We start from the raw sequence: 16,315 nt of genomic DNA, 5'->3' as shown, positions 1-16,315 counted from the left end.
GCTGTCACCTGACAGCAAGAAGGTTTCCACTGGAATATCAGTCTGCACTTTCTCCCACGTGTGCTGGGGCGTTGTTGTCCATGTACTTCAGCTTCCTCCCACAGTCCAAAGACATGCAGAGGGTTATGAGATTCATTGGAGATTCAAAATTGACATACAAAGTACGAATGGTTGTCTATCGCTGTATATCGACCCCGTTGTCGGCTGTTACCTGCCCCGGTGTGTTCTATGCCTCTCGTTCAATGTCAGCAGGGATTAGCTCCAGCTCAACCACAACCCACATAGGATAATCGGTAAAGATAATGGGCGGATGGCTTTGCCTAAATCGAAAAACTTTGTCAGAGTTTTTTAAACATAGAGCTGGCAGAGACTGAAGGTAATTTCCTGTAGGAATGAGAATCTAACATATTTTCTCTTGCAAAGCCTGTTTCCCAAAATGTCATTGTATGCCTCAGACATATCACAGATACGATTAAATGTCTAAAGCCAAAGATTAGGAAGTGAAGTTACAGATTTACACATATTTGCACTGTGCTTGCGATACGGCTGTCTCAATTTCAGTCATAAATCTCGTTCTCACAAATACATTTAATTTGTCAGTGTTGGCTGTGCAGACTGAGGAGCGATGTCCTTGGATTTCAATATTTCACTGCATCTGAATAAAGTCACGTGACACTATGCGACGACATTGTGACATGTAGATCTAAGTATTTATGGGTTTGAAATATATTTGCTGCTTCGGCGGAGAGCTGACTTGCATTTAAAGATGAAAGCAAGTGTGTGCTGTTTTGTATCGTGTACCACGCTAAGAATTAGTGCTGGCACTCCAGTGCAGGAAGAGAAGCTGTCAAGGTTGTAGACTAAAATAGGATTCAAGTTGTAATCCTGCACATTGTAAATCTGCCACTGATTCTTCGAGAATGTCTTAAGTAATGTTCCTCCCAGTATTTACTTCGTATTTATCAAATATTTAAAAGCAAAGGGGGCAGACAGCTTCAAAGACAACAGTGGACACACTCAATTTTACATTTGCTTGAAGGTCTCCCTCCCACTTGTAGGCTACACAAGTCTATTGTGTATCTGCAAAAAGAGCAATATGTGGTATCATTAACTCATTTCTGGGAGAGGTAATTATCATCCATAGTGTGGACATTTGAACACATTTGCCCGAACATTTTTGAAATTCAAACCTGCACACTAAAACTGGTAATAAACGAAAAAGTTGTCAGTATTTATGTGCGCACTTAAGTTGGAAAAGTATTGTCTCAAAGCCATTGCTGTCACTTTTGTTTTTATTCACCCACAGAGTGCTTGCTTAGCATGCACGCTGTTAACAGCAGTGGCCAGATTAACACACTCACTACTGCGAACAGCCAAGTAAGTGTAATTATGCCCGTATATGTCAGACTTTTATAGGTTGGTGCCTTGCTCAAGTACAGCTAAATAGTATTCCGTTGCATTGTGGATTGTTCCTAGCAATGTGTGTTAAGTTTGAAAAAAAAACACAACTGGGGTGTGATATCTTTTATTTGCTTTTTTCTCTGTCTTTTCCTGTACCAATTTTTATATTTATCTATGCGAGGCTTGTAGTTAAGAAGAGCAAAACAAACATTTTTGGCAGAAATTACCTTCTTTTTTTTTATCATTGTAAGATACTTACTTAGACTTAATAAAACCTACTTACATTTTAGACACAGTAAATGTGAGGATGCATTTCCTTATGTGTGCATTAGGAAGCCTTATTTTAGTCACTATGTATTATATGTGTGGAAAGTGCTGTCCTTGTGGGACGCTGGTATGATGTGCGGTCAGAGAGTGAGCATTTTCACCGGCCAAATAACTTTGCTCGACACAGGTTGTGAAAGTGCTATTAGCTATATTCCATGGAGAGAGATTTACAAAGTAATTTTTATAGTCTGTCCATTTTAACATTGCTGGAAGTAGACAAAGTATATTTAAGCTATAAGCCATGAGACAGTATACTCAACAGTGATTTGGGAATAGCTTGGAGACATTGTTAGGGACACTTCTGAAGCAACTGTCAAAGCGGAGCCTCAAGTAGATTTTTTTTGATTTTGTAAAATGGCTGCAATATAGTGTAAATGTGCCATAAATGTTCCCTTTAAAGTAATTTCCGTCATGAATAGTTATACTTCTAACAGTTTTAAGTGGTGATTTTGGGTTATAATCTATCTGGCAAGACTTATACTCACAGACAGAAGTTGATGGAGAAACTTGCTATGTTTTAAACTCAGTAATCGACTAAAGTGGAGCTGTATGTATTGATCCAGCTTAGCCCTTAATGGAAGATGTTTGAGTGTGTAAAAGTCTACAATCTTTCAAATATGTGTATCCACTATGGGTGGGGGAAAAATCGATTCACATAGGAATCACGATTCTAATCATCCACGATTCTGAATCGATTCATAAGCTTCAAAAATCGATTTTTGAAAAAAAAGAAAAAAGTACATATATATTTTTTTTATTTCTATTTTGAAAAACCACACAAAAAACCAGTTTGTGTTGTTTGTGTACAGTTTAACAAATGGCACTATTTTAATCACATTAATTCATATCAGAATTATTAACTCGGGCCACTTGCCATTGCCAGTGTTCCCAAACGTTTGAACCTTATCTTCTGCATATTCAGTAAAGAAAATGTTATCCCTGTGTCACGGCCGGGCCAAAGTGTAACAATGTTTAAAAATAGCTTCTTCACGACTCCCTGGTGCAGTCCCTTTTATGACTTTGACCCGGAGTCAGACCCAGAGTCAGAAGACACTGTCGCTCGTGAAACACCTCCACAACGGACGTTATTCTTCTTCTGCGGTTCAATGTACGCAATCGGATGTGCCCGGACTAGTGACCGGAGCAGGACGATCTGCTGTTCCGGAGAACTGGTGTTTACGTAACCGGACCAGGTTTTTTCAGAGATCTCGCTGAGCCCGAGACTACAATACAACACAGCTTTCTCAGCAGTGGCTGAACTGTTCGTTTTTAAAACTCCAGGGCTTCTTAAACAAGGTAATGGTGCAGATACACACTAAAAAACAGCGTTAATTGGAACTTCCGGTCTAGGTCCGCTTTAACTTTTGTCTTAAGTTTCCCTTTGTGTGATCACATTATCACATTATCTTATACAAACTGTATTGTTTTGATGCCATAATTTGCCTTAACACACTATGCTTTGTATCCATATTTGAATCTAGAATCATTTGAATCGAGAATCGATTTTACATCGAATTGTGACCCCAAGAATCGGAATCGAATCGAATCGTGAGCCACCCAAAGATTTGCATCCCTAGTATCCACATCATATAGTTAGCTAACATACAGCAGTCACTTGTTTAAATGAACACTATCGGTGTGAAACAACAGCAAGCCAAATATAACAGTACTTTTAAAGATATTCAAAATGATAAAGGTGCCACAATTTGACATTTAATAATATGAATCCTATTTGTGTTTTGCTTTAAACCTATGACTCTTTTCACACCGTTGTTTCATTGAATCAGATCAGCGAGTGTGTGATGGAAAATCTTGAAAAAGGGAAAAAAATAAAATAAATATATGGGCATAAACTTGACCTCTGACCAAAGCATCCGTGTGTATTCGCATTCCAACTAAGCAAATAATCACGTGGTTCGGCTTTGTTTTTGAGACGAACGGCTAACAGAATCAAGCTGACCTACTCCAAAGTCGGAGGCCAGGCTTTCTCAAGTGCTTTGAGAATATTCATCTGTCTCTTCAGTAACCACTAAAGACTGATGCAGAGGAAAATGAGAAATGCTGTTTTATAACGAGAGCCCTAGGCAAAGACATAAACAGACATGTCTAAAAAAAAATAAAAATCTGTCATCACATATTCTCTGAGTAAGACTGCAGTGGTAGAAGCATACTAAGGAAGAGCACTATTTGAAGTGATCCAGGCAGCACTGAAATGATTCAAATGGAACTTGCATGCCTTTGTGTTGTAGGGCTGCGCTTGCATCCTGTCATGGTGTCTGCAGAAATGTTACCTTGTAAGCAGCGACTGATGCTGTTCTTCAAAAACAAACAGTGATTCCTAAAGGCCAAACTCCAACTCAACGATATTACTCCAGAAACAATGTGCAAGTGCTTAGCTCTGTCAATCGAAATCAAACGACAAATGCAAAATACTTTTTTTTTTTTTAAAAAGCAAGTGCAACTACTTAGACGGAAGGTTCAGTGAGCATTGTGTTGTAGTTCACATCCTGATGTTATTTCTCGCCCACTTCACACTATGCTGATGCAACACAGGAGTTGTTTCAGCAATAGGTGTGCACCTCGAAAGACCAGCTAAAGATCCAAGTTTCAAGCTGTACTTTGTTTTTGGTACAATGAGCTGCTAGAATGAGTAGGAATTGTTTGCCATTTGTTTCATGCAAGTATTAGTTGACTCTTTTTATCATTCTATCCGATCTTTATCATGTACATACAGCAATTTCCTAATATTAGCATGTACATTTGCACTCGGTGTGGAGCTGCATATTGCAGTGGATTAAATAAAGGTGCTGCTTGTGGTAAAATAATCACCGACTTTAGTTACCCTCATTTCTGCAGAGCATTTCAGCTCATTGTTTTGATGCTCTGTTTGGTGCAGTCTCTCTGCTCTCATCATATCCAGCAGCGGCAGGCAGCTGTTTTCAAAAAAAGCTCTGATAAATCCACCGTAGGCTACTTGACCAGCACTAAATGGCAGGCTGACAGCCCTCCCAACTACCTTGTGAGCAGTGAGGCATTTATCAGCTAAAGAGCAAGGTATTTCTCCCAGGGGCTGGTCGAGGAAAAGAAAAGAGCTTAAAGGAGAGTGAATATTGAACTTGCATTTATGCAGTGGCCAGTAACACAACCACAAATGAATGCTAATGTTGGTTTGTGCCGGCTAAATGAGGATATGGAGGTTAAAAGTCTGCAATAACCTTTGCCATCCGCAACAGCTTTAGAGGAGGATGATGTGACATTGTTGTGTTTATGTTTTGTTAGAAATCATTACAGGGCCTACTGTTTTCAGAGGAATAAAATGGAGTTCAATTGATGAAGAGTGACGTTCGGGTTTGTGTGGCAGGATCAATGCGTCGTCTCTGTTTTAAATGTCTCTTTAGTTCTTTCATACTATTTGTCCTTGTCACTCTGCTCCTATATCCTTCACTTGGCATTATCAAGCAGCCAGAGAGGCTGTTTTGGCCATGATAGCTGTCACTAGTGATTCTCTCCTACATGTCCTCAGCATCTCAGAGACGGCTGTTGTTTAAAAGCCAATTAAAATTGTAGACAACGCAAAGTTGTAAACTGAGTTTTGAGCCCAGGTTCTGCCTGCATTACTTAGATGGCCTGGTGAAGAAATGGTGCAACTAGAAGGGAGGAAAAGAAAAGAGAAAATCAATAGTCCACTCTGCCTCCAACATCTTAATGCCACTCTCAGTGGAGAGGGATGTGTGGAAGTGATGGAGTCTCTGTCAGTTACTAGACATCAGAGGAGTTTTTAATTGAGGCCCCACTGGGGCTGGGGGGGGGCATGGGGGATGTTGAAAGAGGGAGAGAGAGCTGGTGTTATATGTGGTGGGCAGACCTGTTTTGTGGTGATATAGTTGTCCACTTTCATCTCGATCTCAGGCTCGAGCAGAGCAGCATGACCTGAGACTTAGTGTTTTCATAAACACTGACAGGACCATGACACATACAGTATTGATGGGCATTAATTAGGGATGGATATCACAAACTTGTATCTACCAATGACAATACTAATCCAGCTGAGTCATTTCAAAGACATAATTCTCCTGCTGTGTAACAATTTTACATACAGTCTGTGCATAGTGAAGCATGCGATATACATGATTTTTGGATTTGACACCGACACTGACCGATACTGATTTGCATCCCTAGAATTAATATTTTATTATTTGTCGATCAGTCAACTTGACTATTCATAATTATATTAAAACGTTACAAAACCTAAAAAAGTTAAATCAATGATTGCACTGGTAAAAAAAAAGAAAGAAAAAAAGATTATTTCTTACTCTAATGACTGCCTCATATTATGTTTGCAGAAGTGATAACATTTGAGAGGGTTCTTGAATGTATCTCTTACTAGCTCTCATGCAGGGAAGTCGAGAATATTTGAAACAAATAAATCCGCTTACGATTTAAAATCGATGAATCGCCCAGTCCTACTGTGTAACATATAGTATTTATCCACAGATAATTTCAGTAGAATGTGATTCTAACAATTACCTGCAGTTATGATCTATTAATAGTTTACAGCATTTGTGGTGCAGCGTTCATTTTGCTCTGGGTGAAATCATTTCATGAATCTTTTCATGTACCATGAAACCTGCGTTTTTACCTGGCATTCTACACCTAACTTGTCTCATCACAAGGACAGGCGCTCTGCAGCAATGTCGACATTGTGCTTTTTCTTTTTTACTCCAGTGGAAGTGCTGCATGTGTCACAGCTGGAGCACATTCTCAAACATCCCTCATACACGCTGACATGTTTCCTCATGCTTTACTTCCGTCTCTGCTGAGCTGTCTAACTCAATTTCTTCACCCGCCCTTTTCCCGGCATGCAAATGTAGGTTTATTTTAGTGTAAAAAGAGAAGCGTATTTGCTCACTGGTTAACATGCAGTGAGTGAATGCTTGCAGTGCACTTGGACGTGACATGTACCAGAACAAATGGTGTGGCCAAATCCACATCAGAGAATGTATCTCCACCATTGAAGTTTTTTCCGGTTATGCTGCCCACCTCCATCTGTCTTGCTAACCTGACAGCCATACATTTGGCTCTGAGCTATGTATTCAGTTAATTAGCCAGTCTACTGGGTATGGGATTACCTTCAGTTTTAAAGATGAGAAAATTCACTCTTACCTTGCCCTTGGCATATTTGAGTAAGATTTAAAATCATCCTTGTAAATGTGCTTGTGACTTAGCTTTGCCCTTCCTCCCTTCCAGACAAGCCTCCTTTCCATACGTCATTGTAGGTTTGCTTGTATCTAATCGGCTGACACACAAAAACATTCCTGACAGTCACTGAGATTACTCTTACCGATCTGTTACATTATAAGTCACTGTGACATCTTTAAAATGTAATGTGCAGTTATAGCCAACAGGAGATGTTCTCTGCATTATCAAAGTATCAAAAAGTCTGTCTCTGTATTTATTCAAACATAATGTGAAGTCATTAAAAACAGGGGAGTAGTTTTATATGTTTTATACATTAATAAAAATGTAAGTTAAGCACCCTCATAGACTACTGCATATATAAACATGGCCAAAAAAACATTATTCACTATTTAATTAATTATTTGATAGTCCTGTGTTGCAGTGCATCAGGAATTTATGTTATCTGTCAAACTCGCCCATCAAAGTCAGTGGGCGGGGCTAATGCTGATATAGTCTGATCCATTGCTTTGGTTCTGCCCAGAGCTTCCTCAATCAATTTTTTTTTTAGTGGTTGTAAATAAAGTTTTGTCTGATATCTAAACCAACGTAGAGGTGAATATCGCCACCCAGTGTATAGGAATGTGTTCACAAGCTCTGCATCAATCCGTTATCTGGAATCGATTTGCCTTGACTTGATGTGAAAGGTAACCAATCAGTTGTTAGAAATCCACTACATCCATCACTGTGGTGATGATGACATAAAAAGACAGAAACACCTGTGAATTTTTTTAATTATTATTATTTGCAGTGTAGTTTGACTTTGACCGTTACTCTCCCATGTACCCTTTACCACATCTCCCACTACCACTGCCGCCAGATGGCTTTTATGGTTCTGCTGAGAGAGAGTGAGAAAAAAAGCAGCGGTGTTAGAACCTTTATTCCTATAAATGCAGAGCCATTACTCTGTTTTAATGTGCACGTCTGCATCATACCCTCACCTTTGCTACAAGTCTACGGTGTCAAGGGGAGGGTAAAAGTGTCAGACAAATTGTTTAGGTAAATGGGTGCTAGGTCATCTTAGGAAGAGGCATGTTGCTTCTCAGCATGCAAAAAAGACATTGAGGTATCATCTTGCTGAAGAGCAATTTATTGAAATGCAAAAAGGGGGGGGGGGGGGCTGAGAGAAAACATGCTGACAGGACAAAAACCTGTCACCATCCATCTCAGTTTGCCAGGTTTTTCCTCTGCAAGGGAGCTTCTTGTCCTCTCCCAGAGAACAGAGGTGTTCCTGGAAATCATACAAGAACAGCTGGCACTGCTACACGGTCACACACTTTCATACGGGGGCTGAATGAAAGAGGGTTTTAGGGCTTTGATGGACACCTTTTAGGTTGATAATAAAGGCCAGTAATTGAAACAGAGGCTGAAATAAATTCAAAGTCATTCATTGAATGTGATGCTAATATTCATGCTCATGTTTTTCACTCTGGTTAATCTGTGTCCTCTGACACCAAGGCCATCTTCTTTCCATTAGCACTGTTGTTATTGTTTCTGCCAATCTTCTTTCCTATGAGAGTACCAGTGCTATACAGAAACTGAATAAAGAAGTTTAAATCACCACTGTCGGCAGTCCTGTTTGCGCCCGCTGAGGTAGTATGCATCAATCACCTCACCACTGTTGGGTGAATGTGATTTAAGTGTGAGCCCCTGTTTTGTCTCGCTGAGTTTTATATCTCATTCACTTTACTGTTTCTACCCTGCCTTACTGTACTGTGTGAATGAATGTCTTTATCTCTGCCATGTGACTCATTGTTAGAGAGATATATAAGCCTATTTCCAATCCCGGGCATGGCTGTGCCTTTGTGATCTCTTAGGGCTATGTAGGCCCCAAAGCAAGGCCAGGACCTGATACTGCTCAACCCCTGGGCTAGCCTCTAGTCCACTCCACTCCTTTGTGATCAACACTCCTCCTCTACATGCAGGTCTCCCCCTTCTCTCTTCTTTTTTCACATCCAAGCAGGATAAGCCCAGGTTGGTTATCCTGACAATGAAAGAAAAGCCTAATTGACTCTCTGCTCTTCTTCCTCATCCCTCCAGCTTGTCTACAATGAGCCTTGAGGCTCTTTTTAGCCTGAAGCCATCCCTCTGTCAAAGGACATTATTCTCCTTTGGTCACATCTTAAGAGGCTAGGTTTCTTCTAGGCAGGTAAAACTGGGATGACAGTTGGAGGAAAAACAGCTTTGATCCCCCCCCACCCCCGCCTTCACATTGCAAAAGCAAGATGACAGGCAAGGGAGTCTTAGGGGCATTTTATTCCACCAAATGTGCGGGACAGAAAACACTCAGGCTTGTAAAAATGCCTGCAAATCTTGGCTCACACATTCACCAAAGTCCAAACAATACCAGTGCTGGCCCCTTGCAAGTCCCCTATAGTGTCTCCCAGAGACTAAAGGAGCCTCATTTCTCACTGGCACTCGAGGCACCCTGAGTTAGAGGCTCCGTATGGAGGTGGTATTTTATCATACTCTTGCCTGGCCCCATTAAATATCTATTTTTACCTGAGCAGCCTGTTGTGGCCCCCTGTCATATACATAACACCTAGAGTGCAACAACGCCTAGTATAAGAAGTAACTGCAGAGGATATGCTCAAGGTTTGGCTGACCCTCATAAAATGTTGCAGTAACTGGAAGTATATATTTATATAATATATATTTATATAGTATATATATATATATATAAAATAGAAGACACTATGAATGTACAGTGTACAACATAATAGTAAATACAACTCAATTTTATAGCCTCTAAAACAGCCATAGTGCTGACTTGATCCCTCACAGACAACACCAACATTTGCACTGTATTTAAGGTATATGACTACATGTTTGACTCTGAGCTTGTGTAATAGTGTCCATCTACTGGACAACTGTGGATAGGGTCCCTTTTTTGGTACGCAGCTCAACATTAAGAGCGTTAGAATACCAGTTGCATTCGGTCAAATCTACAAATTAGAAATGACGACAGAATGCAGAATCTGATGAACAGATGATGATATGTGCGTTCCCTTTTGATTTGATGTGTAATGTTACATATTGAGCAGTATTTATATGCTACAAGGATACAAATACAGTGAGTAGATTGGTAGATTAGATGTGATGGAGCATTATCACCCATCAACATAAAACACGGTATTTACTCTATATGCTATTGCAAGGAACTGAAAGAAATACATTGATTTGCACATGTAAGAGTAACATTTTTAATCAACAATATAAGGATTAAATTTGCAGGCTTTGCAATTTGCTAATTGCATTTATTCAAATTGCAATTTCCATTTGAAAACCATTAATTGTTCGGGCCTAAGCCTGGTGAGTGTGAAGCACTTAGGTTCCATCAGTGTCTGTAATATCATGTCAGGTGCACTTTCCACTTAAATATCTGCCTTCTGCTATGTAGGTTTTAAAATTAAAATGACTATAATCGTTCCACTTCACAACTTCAAATGTTTATTCTAATGAGTGCTACTAATTTAAGTGAGTGAATAAAGTCAAGTGCACAAGGATAACTTTGCCCTGTTTGGTGCAGCTCTCAAATAGTGCAGACTCTGTGTAATGTGATGGTACAGCCCAGAGCACTCCATCCCTGCCACTGCACAGAGGGAATAGGGAAAAGGGGGAAGAGACGATAGGTAAACAGAGCCATTAGAGAGAAATCTATTTCTGAAGAAAACAAAATCACATCATCAAACAAGAGAAAAAGAAAAATATGATCCTCCATCCCTTTGGGCCCTGGCGTAGCACTGATATTCGACTATGGCATTTGTCTTTATCAGTCTGCCTTAAGGGAGGGAGAGCGTGGTGGGAAGGTGTGAGAATATAAAGGGAATGAGAAAGACAATAGTAACAAAGAATGCCACATTTTCTTTACTCATCACAAAGAGCAAGATACATTTGGTAGTTTTTGGCTTTATGAGTCATGAACAGTGTGTCCATGATTATTTCCTCTTCGTATATATATATATTTTTTCGCAGTTCTCCCTGTTGCTACAAAGTGGCTCTTAGATGTCATTCTTTAAATATAGCAGAGTGAAGGGTTCGGTGGACAGCAAACTGCAGCATCATCAGTCATGACTGGCCTGGGGAGGGATACGCAGCTTCATCAAAATGACAAGATTGACTTTCCAGATTTTATCCTCTCTCTCTGTGACATTCCATTGTTTAACCTCTTTTGTAGCGGCAGTATCACGGCGTCTTTACAGTGTCCCGTGTTTTCAGGCCGTCTTCAAATAGATCGGTTGTGATTATAGTGATTATTTCTAATGTTTCTACCATTTGAAGCGTTGAAGTTACAAATTAGGTCGCACGGTATTCGGACAAAATGAGGGGGCCAGAAAAGGACTGTGGTTTTGCTAGTGGCTCTGTGGGGGCTGCACGTAGACACAACAGTGCTTTGAGTTTATTACCAATGTCAGCAATCTAACATACTCACTAGGATCTTAACTATATTAGTGTTGCATTTAGCTGGGGAGTATTTGTTACTTGGCACTTTCACTGACACATTAAAGGGGACATTATGCAAAATCAACTTTTGACTCACTCATGTTTTTGTGGTCCGCCTCAGTCTAAGTACATTAAGAGATTGCGTGTTTAATCATTAGGAGATTAAACATGTTGACTTCCACACTCATTGTTACGTCACAATGAGACATTCCTGGAATTGTTGTCTCGCGGAGCTCCGCTTTGTCCTAAAAAAAAAAAACGCAAGAGGGCAGGCGAGGGCAATAGTATCCGGAAGAGTGGAAGTCCGCAAAGTGTTCTATTCTTGGCTCCACAGTGCAGCACAGAGTTCTACACAAACCTCCAGCCCCAGAGGATTTACGTGTCCAGTAGATACATGTTATATATGACGGCAATGTGCCGGGCTAGAGTCGGCAAATTATGGCTTTTCCAAATTCCAACTTCCTGTTAGCTGTCGGAGCCTCAGTGACGCTGATGTAGTTTCCTGTGTCTCATTTGCATTTAAAGAGACAGGCACTCAAAACCGAATTTTCTGAACAGGGCTGTTTTGGCAGGGTGATTATTGAACTGCTATGGTGCTTCATCCTTAAGGTATTTTGACCAAAGCACATCACAGACGTGTTCATTAGGACACCAGGGAACAAGGTTAACTTAGAGAAATGTCTACTTTGAACAAATGGAAACTTCCTTTCATAATATCCAGGAGCGGTTGCGATATTTTAGCTTTCACCAAAGTGGTGGACACAGACTGACTGATTGATGACAGACTGACATTGCTTTCAGGACAGCCATGCTGCTTGTATTTTAAATGACCCCTTTCTATAACTAGCAAGTACATGTCCTTCATCCTCCTGTCTGTGGCCCTCCATGGCTTTCTTTGTGTTTTATTTTGTTTTTTTGCAGAATAATCAGCTACATTTGTTTCTCAGCATCAGATGGACTGAATTTCCATCTGAGAATTGATCACCTCCAAAAGGATGTGTTTACTTGCCCTCCATCTTGGCAGGGCCATATTGTTGCCTGTCTGCCAGTTGTCATAGCCGATGCCAGGTCCTTACAGATGCTTCATCATTCTCTTTTCCCAATGCCAGTCATTTTTCGGTTTTCTTTTTTTGTTTTGTTTTTGTTTTGGGCCCTCTCTCTGAAGGAGATCTGTTTGTGCTGGAGCCAGGCTCACAGCTATCTGGTGACTCTGCTGTGCTGTTTTCTTCCCCTCTCCCTCTGTTCAGTTTGAATACCCGAGAGAAATTTTGTTGTGTCTCTGATATCTTTTTTCTTTCTTTTTTTTTGCCCTGCTGACCAGTTTTTTTTTTCTCTCCACCAGTTTCCAGTTTGCCAAGAAGTAGTCACTTTGATATGTAAAGAAATACAAATATTATGTTGATGGCTAGTTGTTGTTTTTTTAAATTACTTTCCAGGTGATAACAATATAAAAAGTTAAGAAATTATAGATTTTTATATGTCTGAGCAATGTGTAGCAGAAGGCAGGGGGTGGGAGAGTTGGTGCCAACATCCACTTAAAGCTATGCCAAATGCTGTTTGAATGAAATGACAACACAGTCATATGAGCCTGGTGAGCTATTTGCCATCTGGACGCAAGTGTCTTAATTGGACACTAGTAAAGCAGATTTGACTCAGTTTACATAAAGCAAAGGTTCTCGCACTCATGTCTGTGTTGTTTTTTTTTATGATGGCACGACTGTTTGTGAAGGTTAAGCCCAATATGGAGCGGATGTGACAATGGTGATGATGCTGATGACTCAGATGATGATAGTGATGGTCATCAGTATCATCATGTTGTGCTTTGGCAGTTTCGCAGTCTGGATAATTCAGATTTCTTCATGGGAACACACTATAACAGCTGAATTGTCACTTGGTGAAGTAATGGTGATGGATACAGCATTGACAGTTGGGCTCTTATTTTAGCTCTGCAGGTTTGAATAATGAGTCTCTCCCTCTTCTGTCCCCTCTCTCCCTCTGCCCTTTGCTTCAGGTCAGAACATCGCATTCCCTCCGGTGGCTCTGTGGGTTACTGTTGGCCTGGCTGTGTGTCTGCTGGTGTTGCTCATCGCCCTGGCTGCTGTCTGCCGCAGGAAGATCAAGGAGAGCTGTGAGGAGGCCAGAAGAGAAGGTAGAGGGGATAAAATTGTGGAAATGACTGCACATTTTGCACCAGAGTACATAATCATATTCATTAGTGATGACTCTTTTCGAAATCTGTGTACCGTCCCCAAGGTTACATATTGGCATATTTTTCCTCATTAAGGGCAATATAGAACATAGATCTGAGAGTGGTGGCAACTTAAGAAAAAAAAAAAGTAGTGCAATGTTTTGTTTTCTTTTTCTTGTGCTTTAGTGACGTATTGCATACATAGTTCAGAAGCAGCTTACTGAATAATGGATGCTAACCTATCATGCTCTCCGCTCCTTTCAACCCTTCTCTGGGCGTTTTATTAAAATTCGGAATGATGCTGTTCATAGTGGGGCATGGGTCAGTAGATAAATGCTTTAATTGCGACGTGTTGCTTAGATCATGTGGGAGGTTTAGCAAGAGCGAGGGAGATGGAGCAGAAAGCCGCATTGAGATGTTAACTGCTCAAGGAACTTTGAGAACCCAGAGGGAATTCTGCGTAGTGTGTATGTAGGCAGGATCTCGACTGGTGATGGCGGACACGTATCTGTGGCAGGGAGAACCGTCATTACTCAAGTTCAGTAATTAGCATTGTGGAATGGCTGAGGATCGCCGCAAGTGCGAAGGGAAAAAAAGTTTTGAAACGAGATAGATGGTGCAAAGCCACCAGCTCTGCCGTAATGAGATCCACTCAGAATGGAGGAGACATTTAAATAAAGGTCAGCCTGTGTCTGTATCAGGGCCCAGAGGTTTAAAAATAAATATGGAAGTGACAAAAACTCAGAGGAAAGTGTAAATAGCTCCGTGAAACATATGAAATCAAATGAAATGGAAAGGGAGAAATATAATGCAGTTCTGTCCCACGGGCAAAGGGCTCGCAGCGTCTCTGGGCCCTTTTCTTAGTGGCTTTCATAAGGAGAGGGGTTTCTCCAGAGCAGCCTTAACACACCAATGGCAGGATCGATTATATGGTCATCCGCTATCCACCTTACTGAAATATGAAGTCCTATTCTGTCCTCTGCTAACAATGTTTTCAAGAGTCAGCGGCGTTTTCAAAAGCATGAAACCGATGACCGAGAACGCTGACTTATGCTCATATTATGCAAACTCTTATACTCCTGAAAGACTAAGACTGTATGAATGCAGATGTGGAGACGGGCTTAAAATAGGACAGCGATGCACATATCCAGAGCTGTGGGGGGAGAGCAGCAAGCCGGGAAGTGCAGCCTAATTGTAGTTGTCTTATCTTTTAATGGTGTTCCCGGGTATGGCCTGATTGAAGTGAGTCTCCCTTCACCGTTCGTTGGTAGTGAGGGTGAAAAGGTCTGTAGAAGTGGAGAAGTGAGTTTGTCGTTTTTCCTTCCCTGTCATAATGTATGCAGGGCATCCAAAACATTGTAGAGCAGAGCAGCTCGTGGCATTGTATGTGGGAAAAGATCACTTCCATATATATATATATATATATATATATATATATATATATATATATATATATATGATTTATTTTCTTTCATCCCTCTCCTTCATCCTTCCTCACATAATGACCATGACTATGTATCTCATAAATGCATTCCGTGACCTATTCAGGGCCTCATTTCCATTTCTCCAAAGCTCATTTTACATGTAGATAAGCGTGTGATTTAATCAGACCTACACTTGTACACTTGAGATCATCTGTAGGGTGACATGCGACAGATTTCTCTCTGTGTGAAGGATGAAAGTTCAAAATGAAAACAGCGTTTCTCTCGAGGGATTTTCCATGTCCACAGGTTCACCAACCGCTGTACAGGAAATGTCACATAAATTTACAGTATATTAGAAGGCCACATCGTGTACTTGAAATATTTGTGTTACAACAGCACGGTAGAAGACATTAAACAATCAAAAATTGGCTTAAGAAATCTCTGTATTGTAACTTATTCTTTGCTTGTTTTATTCTTGTCATTGGTGATGTATATTTTAAGGCAGAGAACATAAATTAAAAAGCTATACAGCACAAATGCTGCTGTCATTAAGACTTTGCTGTATGTTCTAATGTTCAGAAAGATTTTAAAAGGAAGACTACTTTGCTTCCAGCGTGCAAGAATGGATTAATCAGGCTACTACAGTATGTTTTTTTTTTAGCACTGATGAAGGTTTACAAATTGCATCCATTTGTTTTTGGCTTCCACTTGAAGCACTAATGACATCACAGCGTTTATTTATTTTGAAGCATAAAGAGGTTGCACGCACAGCAGGCGGGGCGGACGAGCAGGAACAGGAACAGTAGCGCTCGTCTTGCTTCAGTGAGTAGCCGTTCCTGTTCTGTCCTCTGACTCTCATCATATAACATGGTTTGTCCACTTTTAGCTCTTAAGCCATAGCCCTCCTCCGTCTCACCCCCACACATTGTGGATGTAGCCAAAGCGGCATAAAATTGACACATTCTCAGTGTACAGTGAAGGCAGTTCTCACTTCCTGCCCTGTTGGTGCCCTCGTCCTCCCCTGACATTGAATGAGCCTCGGTCACTCATCAGAGCCCACCTGAGGTATTTCCACTGCTGCCACTGATCTCACACACACACACACACACACACACACACACACACACACACACACACACACACACACAGTGTATGTGTTGTTTGGCTTTTGTGAGTTTTACTCTTAAAGTTTACTTAAAACTGTATCTTGGTGCCAGTCTGATGATTAAAATAAATCCCTCAAAATCTTTAAACTGAATGACTGATGCTATTGTTTTGGCTCGCTAATGATAACGTG

At 40.6% G+C, this 16,315-nt stretch overlaps 1 protein-coding gene across 1 annotated transcript in view; it reads left to right on the top strand.

Annotated features, from left to right (window-relative positions):
• Positions 1–16,315, top strand: part of cd276 (CD276 molecule) — a 68,311-nt gene that overhangs the window by 32,284 nt on the left and 19,712 nt on the right. Inside the window, exon 5 of the mRNA XM_083900688.1 lies at positions 13,418–13,555. Within this exon, the coding sequence (XP_083756814.1) occupies positions 13,418–13,555 (138 nt within the window). The remainder of the gene's footprint in view (positions 1–13,417; positions 13,556–16,315) is intronic.

This window comes from Microchirus variegatus, assembly GCF_963457635.1.
Source record: "Microchirus variegatus genome assembly, chromosome: 14".
Lineage (NCBI taxonomy): Eukaryota > Metazoa > Chordata > Actinopteri > Pleuronectiformes > Soleidae > Microchirus > Microchirus variegatus.
The sequence above is the reverse complement of the archived record's forward strand: the minus strand, read 5'-3'. Positions and strand labels throughout refer to the sequence as shown.